At 36.3% G+C, this 20,428-nt stretch overlaps 1 protein-coding gene across 4 annotated transcripts; it reads left to right on the plus strand.

Annotated features, from left to right (window-relative positions):
* Positions 1-4,890: 4,890 nt before the first annotated feature.
* Positions 4,891-20,100, plus strand: LOC119992272 (protein PHYLLO, chloroplastic). 4 transcript variants are annotated; one of them, XM_038838972.1, is made up of 28 exons: positions 4,891-5,120; positions 5,210-5,419; positions 6,047-6,255; positions 7,025-7,142; positions 7,295-7,411; positions 7,514-7,615; positions 8,128-8,187; positions 8,376-8,444; positions 9,057-9,161; positions 9,230-9,424; positions 9,587-9,685; positions 9,793-10,359; positions 11,657-11,881; positions 12,076-12,378; positions 13,207-13,274; positions 13,518-13,676; positions 14,006-14,131; positions 14,212-14,343; positions 14,463-14,580; positions 15,050-15,205; positions 15,361-15,606; positions 15,796-15,963; positions 16,132-16,275; positions 16,902-17,363; positions 18,451-18,750; positions 18,849-19,006; positions 19,118-19,225; positions 19,688-20,100. In XM_038838972.1, the coding sequence occupies exons 1-28, from the start codon at positions 4,944-4,946 to the stop codon at positions 19,920-19,922; spliced, it is 5,136 nt and encodes a 1,711-aa protein (XP_038694900.1). In that variant the 5' UTR covers positions 4,891-4,943; the 3' UTR covers positions 19,923-20,100. The 4 variants fall into 4 exon arrangements, with proteins under 4 accessions (XP_038694900.1, XP_038694901.1, XP_038694903.1 ...); XM_038838973.1 differs by lacking the exons at positions 4,891-5,120; positions 5,210-5,419 and having other exon boundaries at positions 6,117-6,255; positions 7,010-7,142; positions 19,688-19,922; XM_038838975.1 differs by lacking the exons at positions 4,891-5,120; positions 5,210-5,419 and having other exon boundaries at positions 6,127-6,255; positions 7,014-7,142; positions 19,688-19,922.
* Positions 20,101-20,428: the final 328 nt, after the last annotated feature.

Raw genomic sequence — 20,428 nt, forward strand, 5'->3', positions numbered from 1 at the left:
ATGCAATGTAATTAGTTCATTTAATTAACAAGTCAATTTTGTGACCTTTTTTTGTTGCAACTCTTCTATGATGAGTCATTAAGCACTTCAATTCTTGAAGGGTCCATTAGAGTGGAAATTCTTACATCAATTAAGTACCTAAATCAAAATTTTATAATCATATATGTGGAAGGAACATCCTTTGCACATGCTTGTCTCCATTGTTTTCCTTCATTGCTGTGTATTAGCACAGAAACACCAAATTCTTGATTTAATATTAGAGTTGAGGTTATGGTCTCTAATATGAGCCCACATTCGGGCAGTCAGGCTCGATCACGCAAAGAAGTTTCTCATCAAACGAGATGGTATGTTGGGCCAAAACCAACGCACGGTTACAAGAGTATTACTTTGAAGAGAAATCAAATTCAGAACCTTCGGAATCCATACCATTTAGCATCAAAGCGATTCACCACTACATTATTATCCAAATAGTTCAGATCATGAATCATGTGAGCGCACAACAGATCTTGTTCGATTTGGGGTTATCATGAAAAATTGTACACGTGTACATGTACCTAATGACCAAATCTACCTAACAAAATATAAAATATTGCAGCCAAACACAAATGGTGGTATCTATTTCAAGATTATAATATAAAGTGCATTGTTGGCTATCAATATGCTACCAAGATCCACTTGATATATGATACTATTAGACACAAGATTAGATCACAAAAAGTGATGACAAATTTCAAAGGAAGCAACTTGCAAACGCAAAAAGATTTGGACAATTTTATTAATTGAGTTCGATGGTTTGTTCTTCAGTTTTAATTGGGTTTCCAACAATAAACAACAAATAGAGTATGTTTAGGTGATACCCCACTACAAATGCTAATTCATATTGGGATAGAGAATAAAAGTTTTGGAACAATTTAAAGAAGAACAAGATTCCATACACCTAAGGGACTTGCTAAATTCGTTACATATTCCAAATGAACTTTCTAATATTCTTAATATTGTTGGGGAATGAGAACCACAAGTAGCTCAGATGACACTCGTATGTGTTTTATCTCATAAATGTATCAAGTTCGAATTTCTCACATCCCCTTTCCCTGTAATCAAATTATTTTTGCAGTTTAAGGTTTAGGTATGTATAAATATGTGACATGAACTTGTTTTCTAATTAATACGAGTAATTATTTAGTGGTCTTGACATAGTAGGTTAGTTGTTGATGTGGTGTACCATACCCAATGCAATGATGCCAATTCATTGGCCTATTAATGACAATGCATAGGTAGTTGAGAACGGAGATATATATTTTGCAATTCAAAATTTTTAAAAAACACCAATCATCTTTGAATTGACATTACCATTCTATTGGTTTTGGTTCATCACATCAGTGTATGACAATGTACCAGGACCATTAAATAATTTCTCGATTTATACTAAAATCAAACATTTCATTTCCGCAAACATAGACAAGGTCATGCGTGAACCACATGTATTAAGAGTTAAAATGTAGGATAATATTTGAGGGCCGTAACATTACTCTTTCCATATTTATTCGTCATCAACATAAAAAGTAGAGAAGAGTAGTACATATGAAAGTACTGGTACGTCCACCGGGAAGCCTTGATTTAACGGCTATCCATTCTGGTACAAATTAAACACATTATTTTTGTGAGGCCAACATTATAATTGAAACATCTTATCGTGCCCCCATTTTTGTTCAGTGGGTCTATTTTTTCATCACTGGCTCATGCACCACCCCAGCAACCTATCAACCCAAAAGCAATGGAGCATGTAAGAGTCCCCCTAGTTTTTCACTATGTCAAAAAAGAAAAATACAATAGAGGTTTCAAGTAATTCAGAGTGAATAGCCCTTAAAGCAATAGAGACATGCTATTATACCGAAACTGCCTTTCCACAATCTTAAAAATACCAGAAATTTCGTACGATCCGACCCCCGAACCCAATTGGCCCATGATCAAGCTCCACAAAACCTTCAAATATGATTATACTATTACTCAATACTTCAATAATTTGCTTTCACGTCTCGCCACCTCATTAGCTACCAAATCAACTTCTCCTTCTTCATTTTTTATTGGGCTGCTGTTCTTTTTTTTAAGGGTACAAATCACCTGTACCATATTATACTGTCTCCACTTCCTCCTCCACTCAACTTTTTAAAATTCTCTGATGAGGTAATTACGTCTTTGTAGTTATTGGTCCAAACAGGATAAGTTCATCATCATATATATCTACTAATTATTCTCAAAATCTTTTCCCCAGTTAATTACCCATTTGCAATTAATATATTACGTATTGGAATTTGGATGGATGGATGGTACATGTATAAGACTTGCACGCAGGTTACACTATTTCCCCTGTCTGCATGCGTAAGCTTATTATATGTTAATGAAGGTCGTAATCCACTATTAAAGTTGCTTTAGTTGTTAATCAACATCTCTATCTGCTTCATGGTGCCACTTGTCAGGGTAGAGAGCCACAACTTATTACAATTTATATTTGCATGAAAAATGCTTTCGTCCCCAATGTTAACCCTAATTTTTCTAACTCTTTTTTTTTTTTTTTTTTTCTGTGTGAATTTCGAGAATACCCAAATTCATAGGTTCGAGATCCACATCTATGAATTGAAAAGTCCAAACAATATTCAACTCTGCAATCAATATACATTTGAAGTGTTAATTGGATGTTTATGGGACTTTATATCTGTGTTCATAATCAACTGTTATCTCATGCACCAGATGTATTACAGGTTAAAATGAGAGTCAATATAGGTCAAAGGTATGAGCCACGGAGGTGTTGTTGAGGCGAACAAAAACCTCAACAACAAAAAGGCTACACCAGCTAGTGTACTCAGTGGCGGACCCAGAAATTTGAATTAGTGGGGGCACAAAAGTAGTGTGGGGGTCCGAGGCTGCCCCCGGATTTTTTTTTTTGGGTTCTATATGTAATCAATTTATGATTATTGATTGCAAATATAAAAACACATTAATAATAGTTCAAAGCAATAAGAAGATACATTATTATTATCACAATAGCATTCAACATGTCTCCATCTTTTTTTTGCAAAGCTAATGATAATTCATATGTAATCCCCAACATAATCAACCTTAGTTGCAAATTGAAAACAAAATCAAATGATTGCAAGTATCTCAAAAGGTCATGTGCTTGAGCTTTTTTGTTAAATTTGTAGCATCACATGAAACAATTTCTAGGATTTATAAGGTTGGGTTGGATCTAAACTAGTTAGTGGATTGGGTAAAAATTAATGGATTGGGGGCATCAAATTTTTTGATTGGGGGCCTTAAACTTTTTTTGATATGTAATTAACTAAATTATAACATATTTAGTATTAATTTTTTTTTCACTGGGGGCACGTGCCCCCAGTCCCTTCCACGTGGATCCGCCACTGAAGATAGTGGTAATGACTCTTCCCCACATCAATTAGGTCAAGGGTATAAGCCACGGAGACGTTGTTGAAGCGAACAAAAACCTCAACAACAATAACAACATTATTCTTCGTAGTACACAATAATAAAGTTAAATAGTCGAAAATCATTAGACGTGCCACAGTTGATCAATCTCTCTCTATTTCTTTCTTTCTTTATCTATGATGGACGTCTACATCTTCCCCGTGCGATTAATGTAAAACATTCAAAAGCTTTGATTAATTAATTACTAGGGATTTTCTTATGAGAATGACCAAGAGGGATGTACTAATTAACGAGCTAGGAGAGCCACAAAATGGTATGGCCTACCAATACTTAGGCAATTTGGTGCTGACATCAATATTATAAGAAGAAGAGAAGCATATACTCGACACCGGTGTGTATGTTGTGGAAATGCAAATGTATTGTTTCACCTGGTTATCATATCAACTTTTGAACCAAATGATGCAGGCATAAACAAAATGAAAGATTAAACCAACATTCAATCAAGATAATTAGTACACTGAAATTTATTAGAAATGAGACAAAACTCTTTAGGATTTCAATATATATATATTTTTTTATAAAAAATATATTTTTTAAAATCAGAGATAATGACCACTAGGGCCAATTACAACCCTAAAATGATGAAAAACACAAAAATCATAAAATTACGACAATGTCCATGTAACATAAAATGGTCCATTTGAGGCCCCTATACAATGGAATTTTGCAAAACGTACTAGGGTGGGGTTAAGGGTCAAAGGTGCCTAGTTTTGATCAATGCGTCGTTCCGCTTCAATCAGTTGAATTTCATCGAATTATGATAACGTGACAATTTTCAATCTTACTAACCGGTTTTATTATAAATAAAGCAAACTACATAAACTAATCCTATATCACCAAAACCCATAAACATCAACAATATTTGGCATGTCTCATTTCAAAGCTTTTGATGTCCCTATTAGGAACCTATATTGCATTGCATCGTGAGAAGCCAACGTGAGTTTCTAACACTTGAGAACACACGTACGTCGTAGGTTCTGGATTAGGTTTGTTTAAAATATTTAAAATAGTTAATTGTGAGCTTCAAGAAATCTCAACACATTCAAATCAATAAATATTATTATTTGGATCTGTCGGTTTATTATAAATACATCGGTCGGCATAACTTTTTTCTTCTGCTAGTCTTCCCTTGAAATAGAGATTCTTATGAATACACTGTAAATATTTTATTTTCGGTTAATGGGCTTTAGTTGTTTCCCCTAGGTTTGGCAGGCCGCAATATAGAATGGGCTGGAAAACATAGTGGATTGGACCCATACGAGTCACTTTGAATATTGAATACAAAGCCCGTTGTTCAACTGTCAGAATTCAGTAACGGCAATATAGCGCCAATACATGTTATCCATAGCTTTCTGCCTCTTTCCTTACGTCATCTACACAGACCCGCACTCTTCAGTCCCCTCTCAAACCTCGCCCCCACCAGTTCGTCGTTCTCCTTCACAATGGAGTCTCACACACTGTTGCGAACAAGTTTTCTTTCTTTTGCATCTCAACGTCCCCAATTCCGTACTACGAAGTTTCTTCATCATCCAAAATCGAGATCGAATATTGCTTTCTTCAACAGAAAGGCATTCACTCCCTTCCGCCTCCCTCGCCCAGAGAGAAACGCTAATTCCAAGGTTCTGTTTATTTTTCATCTGATTGCGATTCTTTTCTTGGTTTATGCATTGGGAATTTTGAATTGTTTTGAATTTTTTTTGTTGGTTAGGTTCTGGATGCTCTGCGATTTGAAGGTCCGATGATCGGTGTTGAGGAATTATCGGACATTGAAGATTGTGATCTCGTGGTGGAGACCTGCATTACGCGGACATTGCCTCCTGCTTTGACACTGGAGCGCGGACTCGAGAGTATCAGGGAGGTCGTCGAGAAGTTGAAGCAGGATCCTCCGTGTTCAAGTAGTGGCATCTTCAGATTTCAGGTAGATTAGAGCGTATGGTTTGCCATTCATCAATAATGGGGTTGCATATAGTTGTATGCATATAGGTCCTTATCAAAAAAAGTTGTACAATCACTAGCCTAGTTGGTTATCTCTCCGGACTTAGGGCTTACGGTTCCCAAGGTTGAGAGTTCGAACCAACCACCCCTACCCGCACGGGCTTCGACCCAATCTTACCTGTCACCAGCATGGTGTGGGCTGTTCTGGTGGCACGAGATTTACGCTCACTCATCCCTGAGGTTTACGCCCACTCAGCTCTCCGAATGACATGTTGCACTGGGTGGTTACTTGGTTACCAAAAAAAAAAACTTGTACAAATATTCATCTATGTATAATATATTTTGTTAAATGCTACTTATTTGGAGATTTTGGAAATCAAGTGCACTTCAGTTTAGCATATGGGTGGCATACACAGTTATTTGTAGATATGAGTAAAATGTTATGTCTGAGTGTATGTCAACTTCTAATTTATAAAGTTGCTATGTATCATTTGTGTGCTGAGGATTAGTTTCATTTATTTTACTTTGAGTATTTCGGCTAGTTATTGGGATGCAAAACGAAACATAAGGGAAAATGTTTTGATCATAACATGGACTATTAAATTTCCAGGTTGCTGTGCCACCCAGTCCAAAAGCTTTAAATTGGTTTTGCTGCCAACCAGAGTCATCAGGAGTCTTTCCTTGCTTTTTCCTTTCTAAGGAGACAGAGAACCCAACAAGCAAGTCTCTGTATTTGAATAGAACTCGTGGAGCTTTTGGAATTGGAGCTGCAATTTGCTTCTCCCATTCTTGTTCAGGAAAACATCAACTGAACAAAAGGTTAATTTCGTCTTTCTGATTTTATTTATTTATTTTCTGGGGGATATGTTGCATATTTGAAACTATAGTAATAATTCATGGCCTAGTAAGTTGGCCAACTGATGCCATTGGACTATCATATTTGGTTCAATTTCTGGCAGAATGTGCCATAAGAAATGCTAGACCAGACTGACATGTTTACATAAAATGTTGCCTTTTTCTTTCTTGTTGGGATTTGGGAAAGATGTAAGAACACTGGTTCAGATGGTATTCCTGGCCTGATGTGATGACTTATTATGACTGGATTATGCAAATCGTGGCCTTTCTTCTATGATGTATCCACGTGGTACTGGAAGATTTGATTTTTTTTTTTCAAACTTGTTTCTTATTGAAAGGGTGACACTCAGTACTTCCTTATTTCCTTCCTTTCTAGAAAGTTTCTTCAAAGAGCATAAATCTGTAACAGCCTAGTTTGTTGACCATGGTAATCAACTAATCACTAATCGCATATTTTCTGATTAAAATGAAATTATCTGGTTTTAACCAGTCATCTGACTGGTTTCGCTTCTGTGCACCGGGTCACAAATGTACATTTGTTGGAGCTGGTCCTGCGTTACAGCCTTCCCATGAAGCAAAATAAAATTTCTCTGGCAGCATTCTGTCCGGAAGATATTTTCTTCTGATTATATTGTGTGCATTGCTTTTCTGGTCAATTTTTTTTTTTTTGTTTTTTGTTTTTTTTTTTGAGTTTATGAATGAGCTAAAAGGTGTTCAGATAGTTTGTTTGCAGATATCTCTTAAATGATTCAACCTTTCTCACAAGTTATGGTTTAATGGGTATTGATTTCGATACAGAGTTGTCTTCTGTAAAGCTTGAGGCTGGTTCTTTTTACTTTTTTGTTCCTCAGGTAAGCTTATGTTTTTTTTTGCATTTGGGTACGGTTGATTTCATTTCTAGTTTATGTGTTGTGTTTGATGTTTATTTTTTTTGCTTATAGTTTTTATTTTTCCATGAGCTTGAGTAGGAAGGAGCACTAAGCATGCACAATTATTTCAACAGATAGAGTTAGATGAGCATGAGGATGTCTCTATTTTAGCAGCAACCTTGGCATGGAACGACTCCCTTTTTTGGACGTTTGGGCTGGCCCTTGATTCTTGTGAGTCTTCGCTGTTTCAGGTATTCTGGGCTTGCATTAATAATCTCTCTGCCTAAACATAAAAAATAAAAATATCCTCTGCTTTCTTCTATGTTGCTTTAGTCATAAAATTTTCTTTTCAGGCGACGTCTCATTTGTGGCCCACTACAGAGAGATGCCACACCATATGCCTAAAATCTGCTCTTAGCAAGCTCACTGTTGTGGAGGATAAAACTGTTTCAATGGTATAAATTTTCATATGTTGTGAAGTAGTAATATTGTACCACATGTTTTTAGTTTTGACGTTGCCACGGACTTGTGATATGTAACGATCACTGTATATAAGGGCACAATGGGAGTGCTCACTTATTATTGTTAAGCTCTTTATTTTCAACAACTTGAGTTCCTCCTATTATTTATTGCTTTGATTAGTTATGCCATGCTCTAGTATCGCTCAGTTTGTCAATGTCTTCTTTTTTTTCCAGCAGTGTTGATTGGTATTAGACTCAATTCCTTAGGCTTCATCTAGTGCGATGCAATTGCTTTGTCTCAATTACTTATGCATTTTTTTTACTTAAAAGTTTGGTACATTTCTAAAGGAAGTTGGAATGTTGGATGCTATGTAAGTACATCATGGGATCCATTTCTGGATGTCTACGTACCAACAATTCAATTTTCTCTAGAGTTCATTCAGAAATTTTTATGCTCTTTACGTTTGACTCATTCGTTGTTGTCACTGAGAAATTTGTTTTAGCAGGTATACATGAATGCTCTCTTGTTGGGCCGAAGTAATTTTGGAGCCGACCCTGTGGATCTGGTATTACCTTTTTCCTGGTAATTGTTATTCCTTTTTATTTGCATTTCTAATTAGGTTTTCTCTGCTGCTCTCGTCATATTTAAATATTGTGGAACCATTATTATCAGTTAGATGTGATGTTAGCTCAATTTTTTCCACCTCTTCTTCTCTTCCCCCCTTCCTAGTAATGTGCTTAACATTTCTTGCAGAGAGAAGCTCCATCTTCCTGTCAGTTCTGTTTGCGGCTTTCCCAGAGCATTGGCATTGCCAGTAACATGGTACAGTGTTGTCAATCTATAAAATTTAGAATATGGTATAGTTTCTTAAATATCCATTTGTGTAGTTACATATGGAGTGTCAAAAGACACGGGCAACACCATATTGACTGTCACTATTAGAAAATTAGAAAAAAATGCTCAAGGTAGAAATGAATGGCGGAAATGAATACAAGTAGTTGATTCCCGTTGATTTTCTCATAGACTCATGTAGCCGATCCCAAACTTTGGGAGAAAGATTATTATGATGATGAGAAAAATGCTGAAGGTGGGAGTTTGTGATTACTTCCTGTGCATATGCATGGCTGGATAAATTTAGAATTTCTTTATTCACTTTACCTCCGTAGATCAGAATGCATGTGCATTAACATTAAGTCACAAGTGATTATATATCATAATTAAGAAGAACAAATTCTCGAGTCCCAGTGCTTTTGGTGTTTGTTTATTTACCAAAATAATTTTTTGGCTTTATCAGTCAGTTATTTTTGACATGCATGATTATGGGAGCTGGTCTATGCCCCAGTTGATTGTTGATAAGTTATTTTATTTTAGAACTGTTAGAAAGAAAGACTTGGATGAAGGTTGTTCAGGTTGCATGTCTCTTTTGACTATCAGTTGGATCATGCCAGTAAAATGGATTACTTGACTCACAACCTTACAAACATCAATGCTGTTTGGGCATCACTAATTATTGAAGAATTCTCTCGACTTGGTTTAACGGTGAGATTAAATTTTTATGGGTGTTTCTAGTTCATATTCAGCTTATGTGCTGAATTACTTTGTGTCAGTATTTCTGTGTGGCTCCAGGATCGAGATCATCTCCTCTTGCCATTGCTGCTTCGGAGCATCCCTTAACAACATGTGTTAGTTGCTTTGATGAGCGGTCCCTTGCATTTCATGCTGTTGGTTATGCAAGAGGATCTCATACACCTGCAGTTATCATAACATCATCCGGCACCGCAGTTTCGAATCTTCTTCCGGCCGTAAGTTTCACTGAAAATCTGATATTGAAAATTTTCATCCATTGGCTGCGAATTTACATTTTACCTTTTATGAATTTTTCTTGGGCCTTAGATGCTTGAAACTTGGAATGTGTTTTCTAAATATTTTTCTCATCTTGCTATGATATATCTGATAATGTGCAGGTTGTGGAGGCCAGTCAGGATTTTGTACCACTTCTATTACTCACAGCTGATCGTCCTCCAGAGCTACACAATGCTGGAGCGAACCAAGCAATTAATCAGGCATTAATTAGCTCCGTCATATTTCTGAAAAACTATTTTAATATTTTTGCATACGGTTCTTTAACTCATTGAGAGTACTTGTATTTGCTGATTTGATGATGCATTAGGTAAACCATTTTGGTTCATTTGTAAGATTCTTCAGCAGTCTTCCGGCTCCCAATGATCAAATTCCTGCACGGATGGTGCTTACCACGCTTGATTCTGCTGTACATTTGGCTACCTCTTCTCCATATGGACCAGTTCATATTAATTGTCCATTTAGGGAGCCTCTGGATAGTAGTCCAAAGAAATGGATGCTGAGCTCTTTGAAGGGATTGGATATGTGGATGGCCAGTGCTGAGCCATTTACTAGGTATATTCCAGTGCTACATTCTCATGCATGGAAGGATACTTGTGGCCAAATGGCAGAGGTTATAAAAATAATTAAAGAGGCAAACAATGGGCTTCTACTCATTGGCGCAATCCATTCAGAGGATGAAATTTGGACAGCACTTCTCTTGGCTAAGCACCTTTCGTTGCCAGTTGTAGCTGACATCTTGTCTGGTTTAAGGTTGAGAAAGCTTTTGTCGTCTTTTCCCAAAAGTGAGCAGGAGTTTTTATTTGTTGATCATCTAGATCATGCTCTGCTCTCAGATTCTGTCAAGGATTGGGTAGATGTTGATGTAATCGTTCAGGTACACATTCAGTCTTCTTATTTATGCTAAAATTATAGCCTAGATTGCTCCAGAAGGATTTGAGGAATCTTGAACGTAATTTGCTTAGATTAGTGAAAGTCATTGGAGAATAATGCTGAAAACCCCAAAAAAATATGGAAAATAAAATTTCTTAACGCTCTTCTTTTGTTCCCAAGAAATAGTTATTACAGAATTTCCTGGATATTGGACTCTGATAGAGTATTACCAGCAAGACTCAAACAAGATACACAGATTTAAGGAGAACAAAGGAAGTTTGTATTGATAGAATGACTGAATTAAGAAAAGGTAATACAGATAACCTAGCTTTCGAGGAGCTAGTACCTCCCTTACAAAATAGCCACCAAAAACCTTCTGCACTACACTCATTATATAACAAACCAGAAACATGATTTCAGTAACAGAAAGGGTACACGTGACTAAATCATAGCCCTCCACTTATCACTCCGTGATGCTTCTTGCCTTTTCTCTTGTATTGCTTGGTCACAGGTTTATCAGCCTCCCATGTTTGTGGTAGCATAGATCAACAATTGAGACAAACGCTGTAATTGACCAGTTTATTTTTGTTATGTGATCATTGTCAATTGTCATGGGTGGCTGTGGATTGTATCAGAAAATTTGTAGTTGCCGGTAGAAAAGAGAGAGTAGGAATTGACTGAGGTGTTTTGAGTGTCAAACTTAATAAAGTTAAGCGAGTACATGGGCACAATAATGATATGCAATATTCAAATTGACAGAACATATTGACATGTTCCTGGCGGACTGCAAAATGATGCAAATGATCGAGTACATGCACCCATGTGATCAGTTCTGCCAATTGACCAATTTTTGCGTTTTACAAATTTGATTTACCAATGTGTTTGCTCTTTGACATAAAGCACTGTTTTTTTCTCCGGGGAACGAACACTGTATTTCTGGTTAGTTCTTTCAATTTTCTTTTATCTATGAGATCACTTTTGCATCCAGCTATGACTGGATTTATGTATTATCCGCTTCCCAAAAGGGAGATGCCTTGGCTCTAAATCCAAGATACAGTGAACTATAGATACTCATATTAAACTAATTTTATTTTTGAACCGTATCTTTTTGTTAGAAAAATTGAGGGAAGATATTCTGGAAATAGGATAAAAAAGCATTAAACTACTTGAGAATGATATGCTGGATGTGCACTGATGAAAAGTCTCATAGTAACTGAACCGTGTCAATTTCTGGAATTTGCTTATCTAACTGCTTTATTTACTGTGAAATATGAAGTCGCTTCTAATTTTACTACAAGCAGATTGGGAGTCGGATAACAAGCAAGCGTGTTTCTCAGAAGCTGGAAGAGTGCTTTCCTTGCTATTACATAGTGGTCGATGAGCATCCATGTCGGCATGATCCTTCACATGTTGTAACACATAGGATTCAGAGTACTGTTGTTCAGTTTGCTGATATTTTACTTAAAGCTCAATTTTCATTTGGAGGCAGCATTTCGGGCACCTATTTGCAAGAATTGAATATGACGGTATATGATCTTAATATATGGTGTGATTATTTAAACCCCAAACTGTATGACCCACCCCATCCTTAACCAAAACCTGTCAAAAAGAAAAGGAAAAAAAGAATTTTGTTATTCTTCTCACCTTTTTTTTGTTGAGATTTTAAGGTCGTCTCCCATTCTATTGTGCAACTTTATTTTTTCTCTTTTCTTGCTTGTAGGTTGCAAAGGAGATATCGTTTAATATTCGTGTTGACTGCTCCTTGACTGAACCTCATATTGCACAACTAATTTCAAAAGCACTTTCCCCAGATTCTGCTCTTTTCATTGGCAATAGCATGGCAATACGTGATGCAGATATGTATGGATGCAATTCTGTGAATCATGCTCCTAATGTTGCTGATTGGATATTGTCCTCAGAGGTACCATGTCACATGATACGTGTGGCTGGAAATAGGGGAGCTAGTGGGATTGATGGTTTGCTTAGCACAGCTGTTGGTTTTGCTGTTGGATGCAACAAACGAGTATGTACAAATCTTTGCATTTAGAACACGAACTGTAATGTAATTTTCATTACTGTTTCCTATATTTGGATGGCCAGCAATTCTCTATGACATTAGGAATAACATATTAGGTAATATAATTTCCTCAATCTTTGATTCTTTATGTGAGCAGCTAAAGAGAATCTTTATTCACATGCAGCTATATTAATGTGTTTTTCCAATTAGAACTTCCATATATAGGTGGAAATTACTAAATTCATTTGTAGTCATGGATGACTAGTTGAGTTTGTCATGGGTGATGAAACCATTGCTCATGAAAGAACTAGTTTTCAAGTTTGTGTGTGCTATTCATTTGGCTGTTTTTATAGTCAGTAGAATTCTTCTTTCAAAAGTTTTCACCGTTACACTAAAATTTGGGTGTAGCACTGTAGCCATTCAGCAAGACGGATATTTTCTAGTGGCATCAAGTTTTGAGAACGTCTGCAAAGGTTTTTTTTTGTGTGGCTAGAACATCTAATCAAGTTTACTTTCTTTATAGCCAAGCCAAACTATCACATGGAGATCGCCTAGTCTTTATCTTCTTAATTTGAAGTAGCTCCAATATGGATTGATTTATTATGATAAGATGAACTAGCTCGTATAGGACAGATCAATAAATGACATAGGCCAATTTTCTCTCTTAACCGTATCTATGTTGATATGAATGAGCTGTGACCTTACTTTCCTTGTTTGATCCTTTTATTATTGATCTTTGCACTCGTATTTTGTTTTCAAACCTTTATATTAATTGGTTAGATTTCTTATATGGACTAAATTATGTTGCTTTGCTTTTCAATGACCATTGTCTAGGTACTTTGTGTAATTGGTGATGTTTCTTTCCTGCATGATACGAATGGATTGGCAATTTTGAAACAGAGGTAAAATTGTACGACTTGTTTGGTAGTCTGTACACTTCTTTGCATACATATTGGAATTTCTTTTAGTTTCTTTGCGTACATATGTGACATATTATGGCATTCATGATTTACTTTCTCTGTTGATGCTAAAACATGGACGAAGTACTTCCTAGCATCATCTCCTCAGTTTATTTTTTAGTGGCAGAATTGTGAATCATGTCAACCTTTTTGTTCTTACGGTTTTGAGAATTTTTTCTGTATTAGGACAATGCGGAAGCCAATGACGATAATTGTGATAAACAATCATGGTGGTGCAATCTTCAGTTTCCTTCCTATTGCTGATAGAACCGAGCAACGAACACTGGATCAATATTTCTATACCTCACATAACATTTCAATCCATAACTTGTGTTTGGCACATGGGTAAAAACCTTTCCTTGCAGTTAGTGGTGTTACATACGTTGTTGCATTAGTTGTTTGAGTTGTTGATTACGATTTACGGTGTTTGTCTCTTATTGCTTGTATTTTTGTTATTTTCCTTTGCTTATAGTTGCATAATATGTACTTATGTACTTCTCATGGTAAGGACATCCTTATTTTCATTAATTTTGGGCGTTGTCAAACTAATTTTGTGTATGCTTATAGTTGCAGGCTCTATCTTTGTCTTGTTGTCTTAGTGGCTTAGTGCTCCATGACAAGAAAGCATTCTGCCTATTTTTTAAATTTTTTTAATAAATTAGCTTTACGTGCAGAGTGAATCATCAACGAGTAAACACGAAAATTGAACTTCAAGATGCTTTATTGTCACCTCAAAATGAAGACGTGGATCGTGTGATTGAAGTTGAGAGCTCAATTGGTGCCAATGCTACCTTCCACAGGTTGATATGTCCTATTACTTCTCAACAGTCTATCACACATCACAACTGCATTTTACTGACACGTCACACCCTTGTCTCAGTACTCTGAGGAGTTTTGCATGTCAAGCAGCCAATCATGCTTTGAGTGTCCTTTCAAGGCTTTCTTTTCCAGATACTATACCATATGAATCTTTTACTTGCAAAATTCACAGGATGAAGTATTCACTTTATAGGTAAGCTTCTTGTAAAATTGTTTATATGCATTCTGTATACATGTTCGATGCTTCAACTCTTATACTCTTGCTTCTTTCCGGAGTTTTATCATACTTATCTTTGGCTTTTATTGTGACAGAATTCAATTGCGTGCTCCGCCTACATTTAGTTCTATGAACTATGAGAACCCTGAAACGTATAGAGAAGGTTTTATTCTGTCTTTGTTTCTTGAAGATGGAAGTGTTGGGTATGGTGAGGTTAGTTTGTTGTTTACTGGTTATTTAATATTTACCCATAACTCTGGACGTAATTGTAAACAACAATAAAGGCGATCTATAAGAGAGTTATTATCTGACAAATGTGAGTTTCGTCATTGAGATGTCAGTTGTCATATTAATTCACATGGAATACAGTAACTAGTCAGTGCTAAAATTTTGTATATTCACTTTCAGAAACATGGTTGAGATATTGATCCTGCTTCTGTATTGTTCTACTTAGGGGATGACATGAGGTTAAAGCCCATGAGATTGTTTCCCTGGGAGAGAAGCAATTAAAATTTTATGGGGATCCTACAAGATAAATTCTGTTATTTGTGATGACTTTTTGAACAAAAAAGTAGAATTCATTGTATGTCTGTTGTTTGAATTTCTTACTGCCTTTCTCCTTTATGTGAAATGTTTCCCAAGGCCATAGAATGTTTAATCCTGTGGCACTTACTTTGAACAGGTTGCACCTCTTGATTTAAGCCAAGAAATCCTGCTGGATATAGAGGACCAACTTCGATTTCTTCTTCACATAATAGCTGGAGCAAGGATTAGCTATTGCCTTCCTATGCTGAAGGGTTCATTTTCTGCTTGGATCTGGAGTGCTTTAGGAATCCAGGTAGGTCAGTGCATCAATATCCTCTTGAAAACTATATGGAATGGTAACATCAATCCTCTGTTCTTCTGAGGATACTTATACTTATACTTTCATTTGTTTTTGTCTATTTTGTGTAAATAAATTCTGATTAGTTTACTACATTTATTGTTTTACAGCCATGTTCACTGTTTCCAAGTGTAAGATGTGGTTTAGAAATGGCTATCCTCAATGCCATAGCATCAAGAAAAGGTTCTGGTTTGTTAAACATTCTTTATCCCCATGTAGAGAAAGAGGTTGGGATAAATGAAAGGTCATCAAGTGTTCAGATATGCGCCCTCGTTGATTCCAATGGAACTCCTGCTGAGGTTGCTTATATTGCCAGAACACTAGTTGAAGAAGGTTTTACTGCAATAAAGCTAAAAGTAAGGCATATGGAAACCTACTGGCTGAGTTACTATGTAGTAATAATATTTGGTCAAGCACAATGAGGTTGTGGTTATATGATATATTTATGCATGCAATCCAGTCAATTTATGTGTGTAAACTGATGAACATTTAAAAGTCTTGTATTACCTGAAGTATTAATGCTTATTACATCTTTCATACTTAAGGTAGCACGCCGGGCGGATCCCATCCAGGATGCTGCAGTTATCCGACAAGTAAGAGATGCAGTTGGTCAAAAAATTGTACTCCGAGTTGATGCCAACCAAAACTGGACCTATGAAGAAGCAATCCAGTTTGGTTGTTTAGTGAAAAACTGTGACCTGCAATATATTGAGGTATAATATATATGAAAATATTAAACATTTTTACTACAATTCCCTTTTGATCTATCATCATCAAAAAGAAAATTGATAGCATTACATCTTTTTGAAATATAGTTTTTTTTTTTTTCTTTTCATAAGCCTTTTTGAAATATGTTTAAAACATATACTTCTTTGTTTCAGGAACCTGTGCAGAATGAAAATGATATCATAAAATATTGCGAAGAAACTGGCTTGCCTGTTGCTCTGGATGAGTCTATTGACAATCTCAAGGGAAATCCTCTAAATATGCTTATGAATTATACTCACCCTGGGATAGTCGCCGTTGTAAGTTGCAGTCGATCATCTTCTTTTTTTTCCTCCAGAGAATCTCTTTTTATCAATTGATAATTAAAGAAGGTCATAATCTTGTGGACATTATCACCATTCTTTATGACTAGTTCAGGTAGATACATGTCCATTGTTGCCAAACCCTTCATGGATAGATCTCCAGGAATTTAGCTTGTTTTGATGAACATAAAATCATTTCCCTCTGTGCTTATTGCTCTTTTATTATCAGTATCAACATGTTGACGATGCTAAAGGATCGATTACCCAAGCTCATGGAAATAGAATTGATTTTGAACTTTATGCTTGTCTCCAACCCCACCCACTGCGGGAGCCTTATATGCACTAGAGTTTTTATCCTTTTTTATGCTGAATTTTAGCATAGGCGAACATGTGACCTAGTGGTAGAGTTGCAGGGGTGCAACCTAATGGTCACATGTTCAATTCATGGAAACAAACTCTCCACAGATTATGTGGAGAGTGCAATAGTGCAAGCATTTTTTAGTCACCACTATCAAACTGGCTCATGTTGTACTTGATTTTTTACTACTGAAGAAAGTTTTTAAGTTTAAAATTGCAAGAGTTTTGCTGGTCAGGTCTTAATTGTATTGCTCTGCCACTGTCAGGTTATTAAGCCAAGTGTTGTTGGTGGATTTGAGAATACGACATTAATTGCACAATGGGCTCAACGGCTGGGGAAGATGGCTGTTGTAAGCTCTGCATTTGAGAGTAGCCTTGGTTTGTCAGCATGTATTCTTCTTTCATGTTATTTGGATCTCCAGAATGCAGATATATGCCGAGTGTTGAACAGAGAACTGGTTCCATCTGGAGCCCAAGGGCTTGGAACTTACAAGTGGCTTAAAGACGATGTAACAACTGATCCTCTTAGGATTTGCCGTAATTTATGCAGCGGTTCTGTAGGTGCTTCTGTTGCTGATGCTGCCCAACTTCTGCTCAATTTTCAAATTAATGACAATATTATTCAGAGAAGTTTTACAGGGGAACAAGTTCGTAGATACATGCTTACTTTGGACTCAAAGAAGTGCTTTAGCAGTATCAAAGTACAAGAGGTTGGACAAAGAACGAACGTGAGTAGAGAAATGTAGTGGGATCTTTAACCTTTTCTATTCACCCTTATGTTAGGTGTATGTTTCATCATATTGGTATCGGTAAATTGCTTATTCCCAGCTCTCTTTCATTTCTTAATATGAATAATTGTGCTATTTTTTTTTTTTTTTTATTTTTTGGCAAAGGAGGATGGACCTCTATTTATTTGGCTTTTTGCTGTTGATTTCGAAAAGTGGAATTTTCAGTTTTTTTAAATCTCCGTAAGAAAAAGTAGTTGGCATGTACTATGTGAAATATGCTTTTTTTCTAATTGTTGATCTAAAGCTAAATCCATGGTCACCATATTCTTCTGTATTACTCCCATGGCTGTTTTGACATCTCTCCTCCTTTTAGTATCTCCTACTTGAATTTTCTCGTATTTTCTCACCAAAGCACCACATCATGACATTGTAGTGTCCAATCTATCTTAGATGATTCTCTATTTTTTTCTCGTTGGAGCTACTCCTACCCTAGATCTAATAGCTTCATCTCTTATTCTATTGCTTCTTGTGTTTTGCACTCGTCCACATTCTCATTCCTGTTACAAAACTTTTGAGCATGTTGTCTTGGAAAACAATGTATTGACAACAAAATAATGTGTCAAGGATTATTCCCAAATAAGATTACATACCATCAAAAGCTTACTTATTCCTCCTTATCCAAATTAGCCAACACATTTCTTCACGTATCATGGCTGCATTCCTCATTTGTTTGTTGGTGGGAAGGGAAAAACCAAGCGCTTCATTCTATCTCCAAATTCTTTGCCGTAACCTAATCGAGTCCCTGTAATCTTGAAAAGCAGGATTCCAAATCTATTGATGAGTTCCTTGGAATCATTTCTTCACTAATATTTATTTTTTTAAAATTATATATTTTAATTCTTTTCCCTTTTTTGAATTCACAGGTACGCAAGTTTGTGTTTACTTGTCCTTTTTTGGCTGGATTAATTTGCACGCCTCTAATATTTTCTCACAAAAAGCTTGCTGCTGCCATTCTCCCTAGAGATTACTGACTATGCCAACTTATTCAAGCTCGCTTTGCTTAGTTTGTACTGTTGTGCTAATGCAGGAGAATGTGATTGTATTTCTCCATGGATTTCTTGGAACTGGGGATGAGTGGATACCTATCATGAAAGCCATCTCGGGGTCAGCAAGATGCATTTCACTTGACCTACCTGGCCATGGGGGATCAAAGATGCAAAATCTTGATGGTAAAAAAGATGCATTGGAGCAAGATTTGTCGATTAAGGCTGTTGCTGATGTAATATGTAACTTGATTCAACAATTTACTTCTGGAAAAGTTACCCTTGTGGGATATTCTATGGGAGCTAGGATCTCGTTGTACATAGCCCAAAGGTTTGCGGATAAGGTATGTAAATGATAATTAGACTTGATGAATGTTATATTTGTTGCTTTCAAGACATTTCTTGGTTTTATCAAGCAATTAGGATCATGCTAAATATGCAGGTTAAAGGAGCTGTCATAATATCTGGAAGCCCTGGCTTAAAAGATGCAGTAGCGAGAAAAATGCGCATGGCTAGGGATGACTCTAGGGCATACACCCTTGTAGCTCACGGTTTGCAACTCTTTGTGGACAGCTGGTATACTGGAGAGATGTGGAAGAGGTGATTTCTCAATTTATCCCCAATAGATGGTTTCAAACCTCTGTTTATACTTTGCATTCATGTGCTGCACATTATGTTTTTGAAATGGGATACTCCTTTTTGCTTGAACAGTTTGAGAAGCCATCCCCGCTTTGATCAAGTAATTGCCAGCCGCTTGCTGCATGATGATGTTCACATTCTTGCTAAATTGTTGTCTGATTTAAGCGTCGGAAGGCAACCGTAAGTTTGTTGAGATTCTTAAATTCTGTCTGCTAGGTGTATTTTTTAGCGAGAAAGTAAAAAATATGTTTTTTTCCCACTTACATGAAATTCTAAGCTGTCCTCAACAAATGAAGTTCTGTGATTCTAAAGATTTCCACTTTGTTTCTGCTTATATGTTTATGTCACCTTTTCATTTCAACTCGATTCGCGATTGATCTAGAGTACGATCTCTCCATTCTCCAAATTCATTGATGGGACCTATGTTAGTGAGTCTTTTTCTAGGTGCTCAGTTATGGAATAAACAGAAAATCGTTACTGTGATATAGAAGAATAGTTGTTGAGAACCCCTGTTATTGATTTTTTATGTTTGCCTAAGCAATACCAATACTTCCTTTGTAACACCCTACAATACCAATACTTCCTTTGTAACACCCTACCTTCCCACAAATTTACTTCTTTTTCTTTTTTCCTGCATGATAGGCCTTTGTGGGAAGACTTGAAGCAATGTAGAACACCTCTATTGTTCATAGTTGGGGAGAGAGATGAAAAGTTCAAGAAGATTGCTAAAGAAATGTGCGATGAAATCGGCACGACAAATATGATTTATGAGACTGTCGAGATCCCTGATTGTGGGCATGCCGTCCATTTGGAGAATCCGCTCCCTGTTATCCGTGCACTGAGACATTTCATAACGAAGCTAAAGAATGCTAATTGAGATCAGGAGACGCCATCGGATGTATTTGTCCTTCTTATTAGACTTTGCTGCTTGTCTGAAGGTTGGTTACCTTGGTTGTACAGCCAATGCTGCAGTAAGCTTATTATTCTACATTACATTTCATCAGGAAATCTGACAAAGAATTAGCGTTGATTTGGTTTTTTTTTTTTTGAATGATGGGGAAGGCTAAAACTTAAGACATCTATGAGATACCACACATAAATATCATCTGAGTTATCCGTGGTTTTCGTTTTTTTTTTGTTTGAATACTGGGGAGGGATGAGGTCGAGATCTTTATGAAATACCACACACATAAGTGTCATATGAGTTACTCGCGGATCTCGTTTTTTCTTTGTTATTGTTCCCTTTGGTTAGTAATATACACATTTCAAAGCTTGAAAACGTTATTTGTGCATTATTTTTTTAGTGAGAACTAAATAGTGTATATATATATATATATATATATATATATATATATATATATATAGGAACAGGAGGTAGGAATA

This window comes from Tripterygium wilfordii, chromosome 22 (genome assembly GCF_013401445.1).
Source record: "Tripterygium wilfordii isolate XIE 37 chromosome 22, ASM1340144v1, whole genome shotgun sequence".
Lineage (NCBI taxonomy): Eukaryota > Viridiplantae > Streptophyta > Magnoliopsida > Celastrales > Celastraceae > Tripterygium > Tripterygium wilfordii.

Coding starts and splice junctions, on each gene's coding strand:
- LOC119992272 (XM_038838972.1), top strand. CDS start 4,944: ATGGAGTCTCACACACTGTTGCGAACAAGTTTTCTTTCTTTTGCATCT. Junction 7,143..7,294: donor TTTACTTTTTTGTTCCTCAG/GTAAGCTTATGT, acceptor TTATTTCAACAG/ATAGAGTTAGATGAGCATGA. Junction 19,226..19,687: donor TTAAGCGTCGGAAGGCAACC/GTAAGTTTGTTG, acceptor CCTGCATGATAG/GCCTTTGTGGGAAGACTTGA.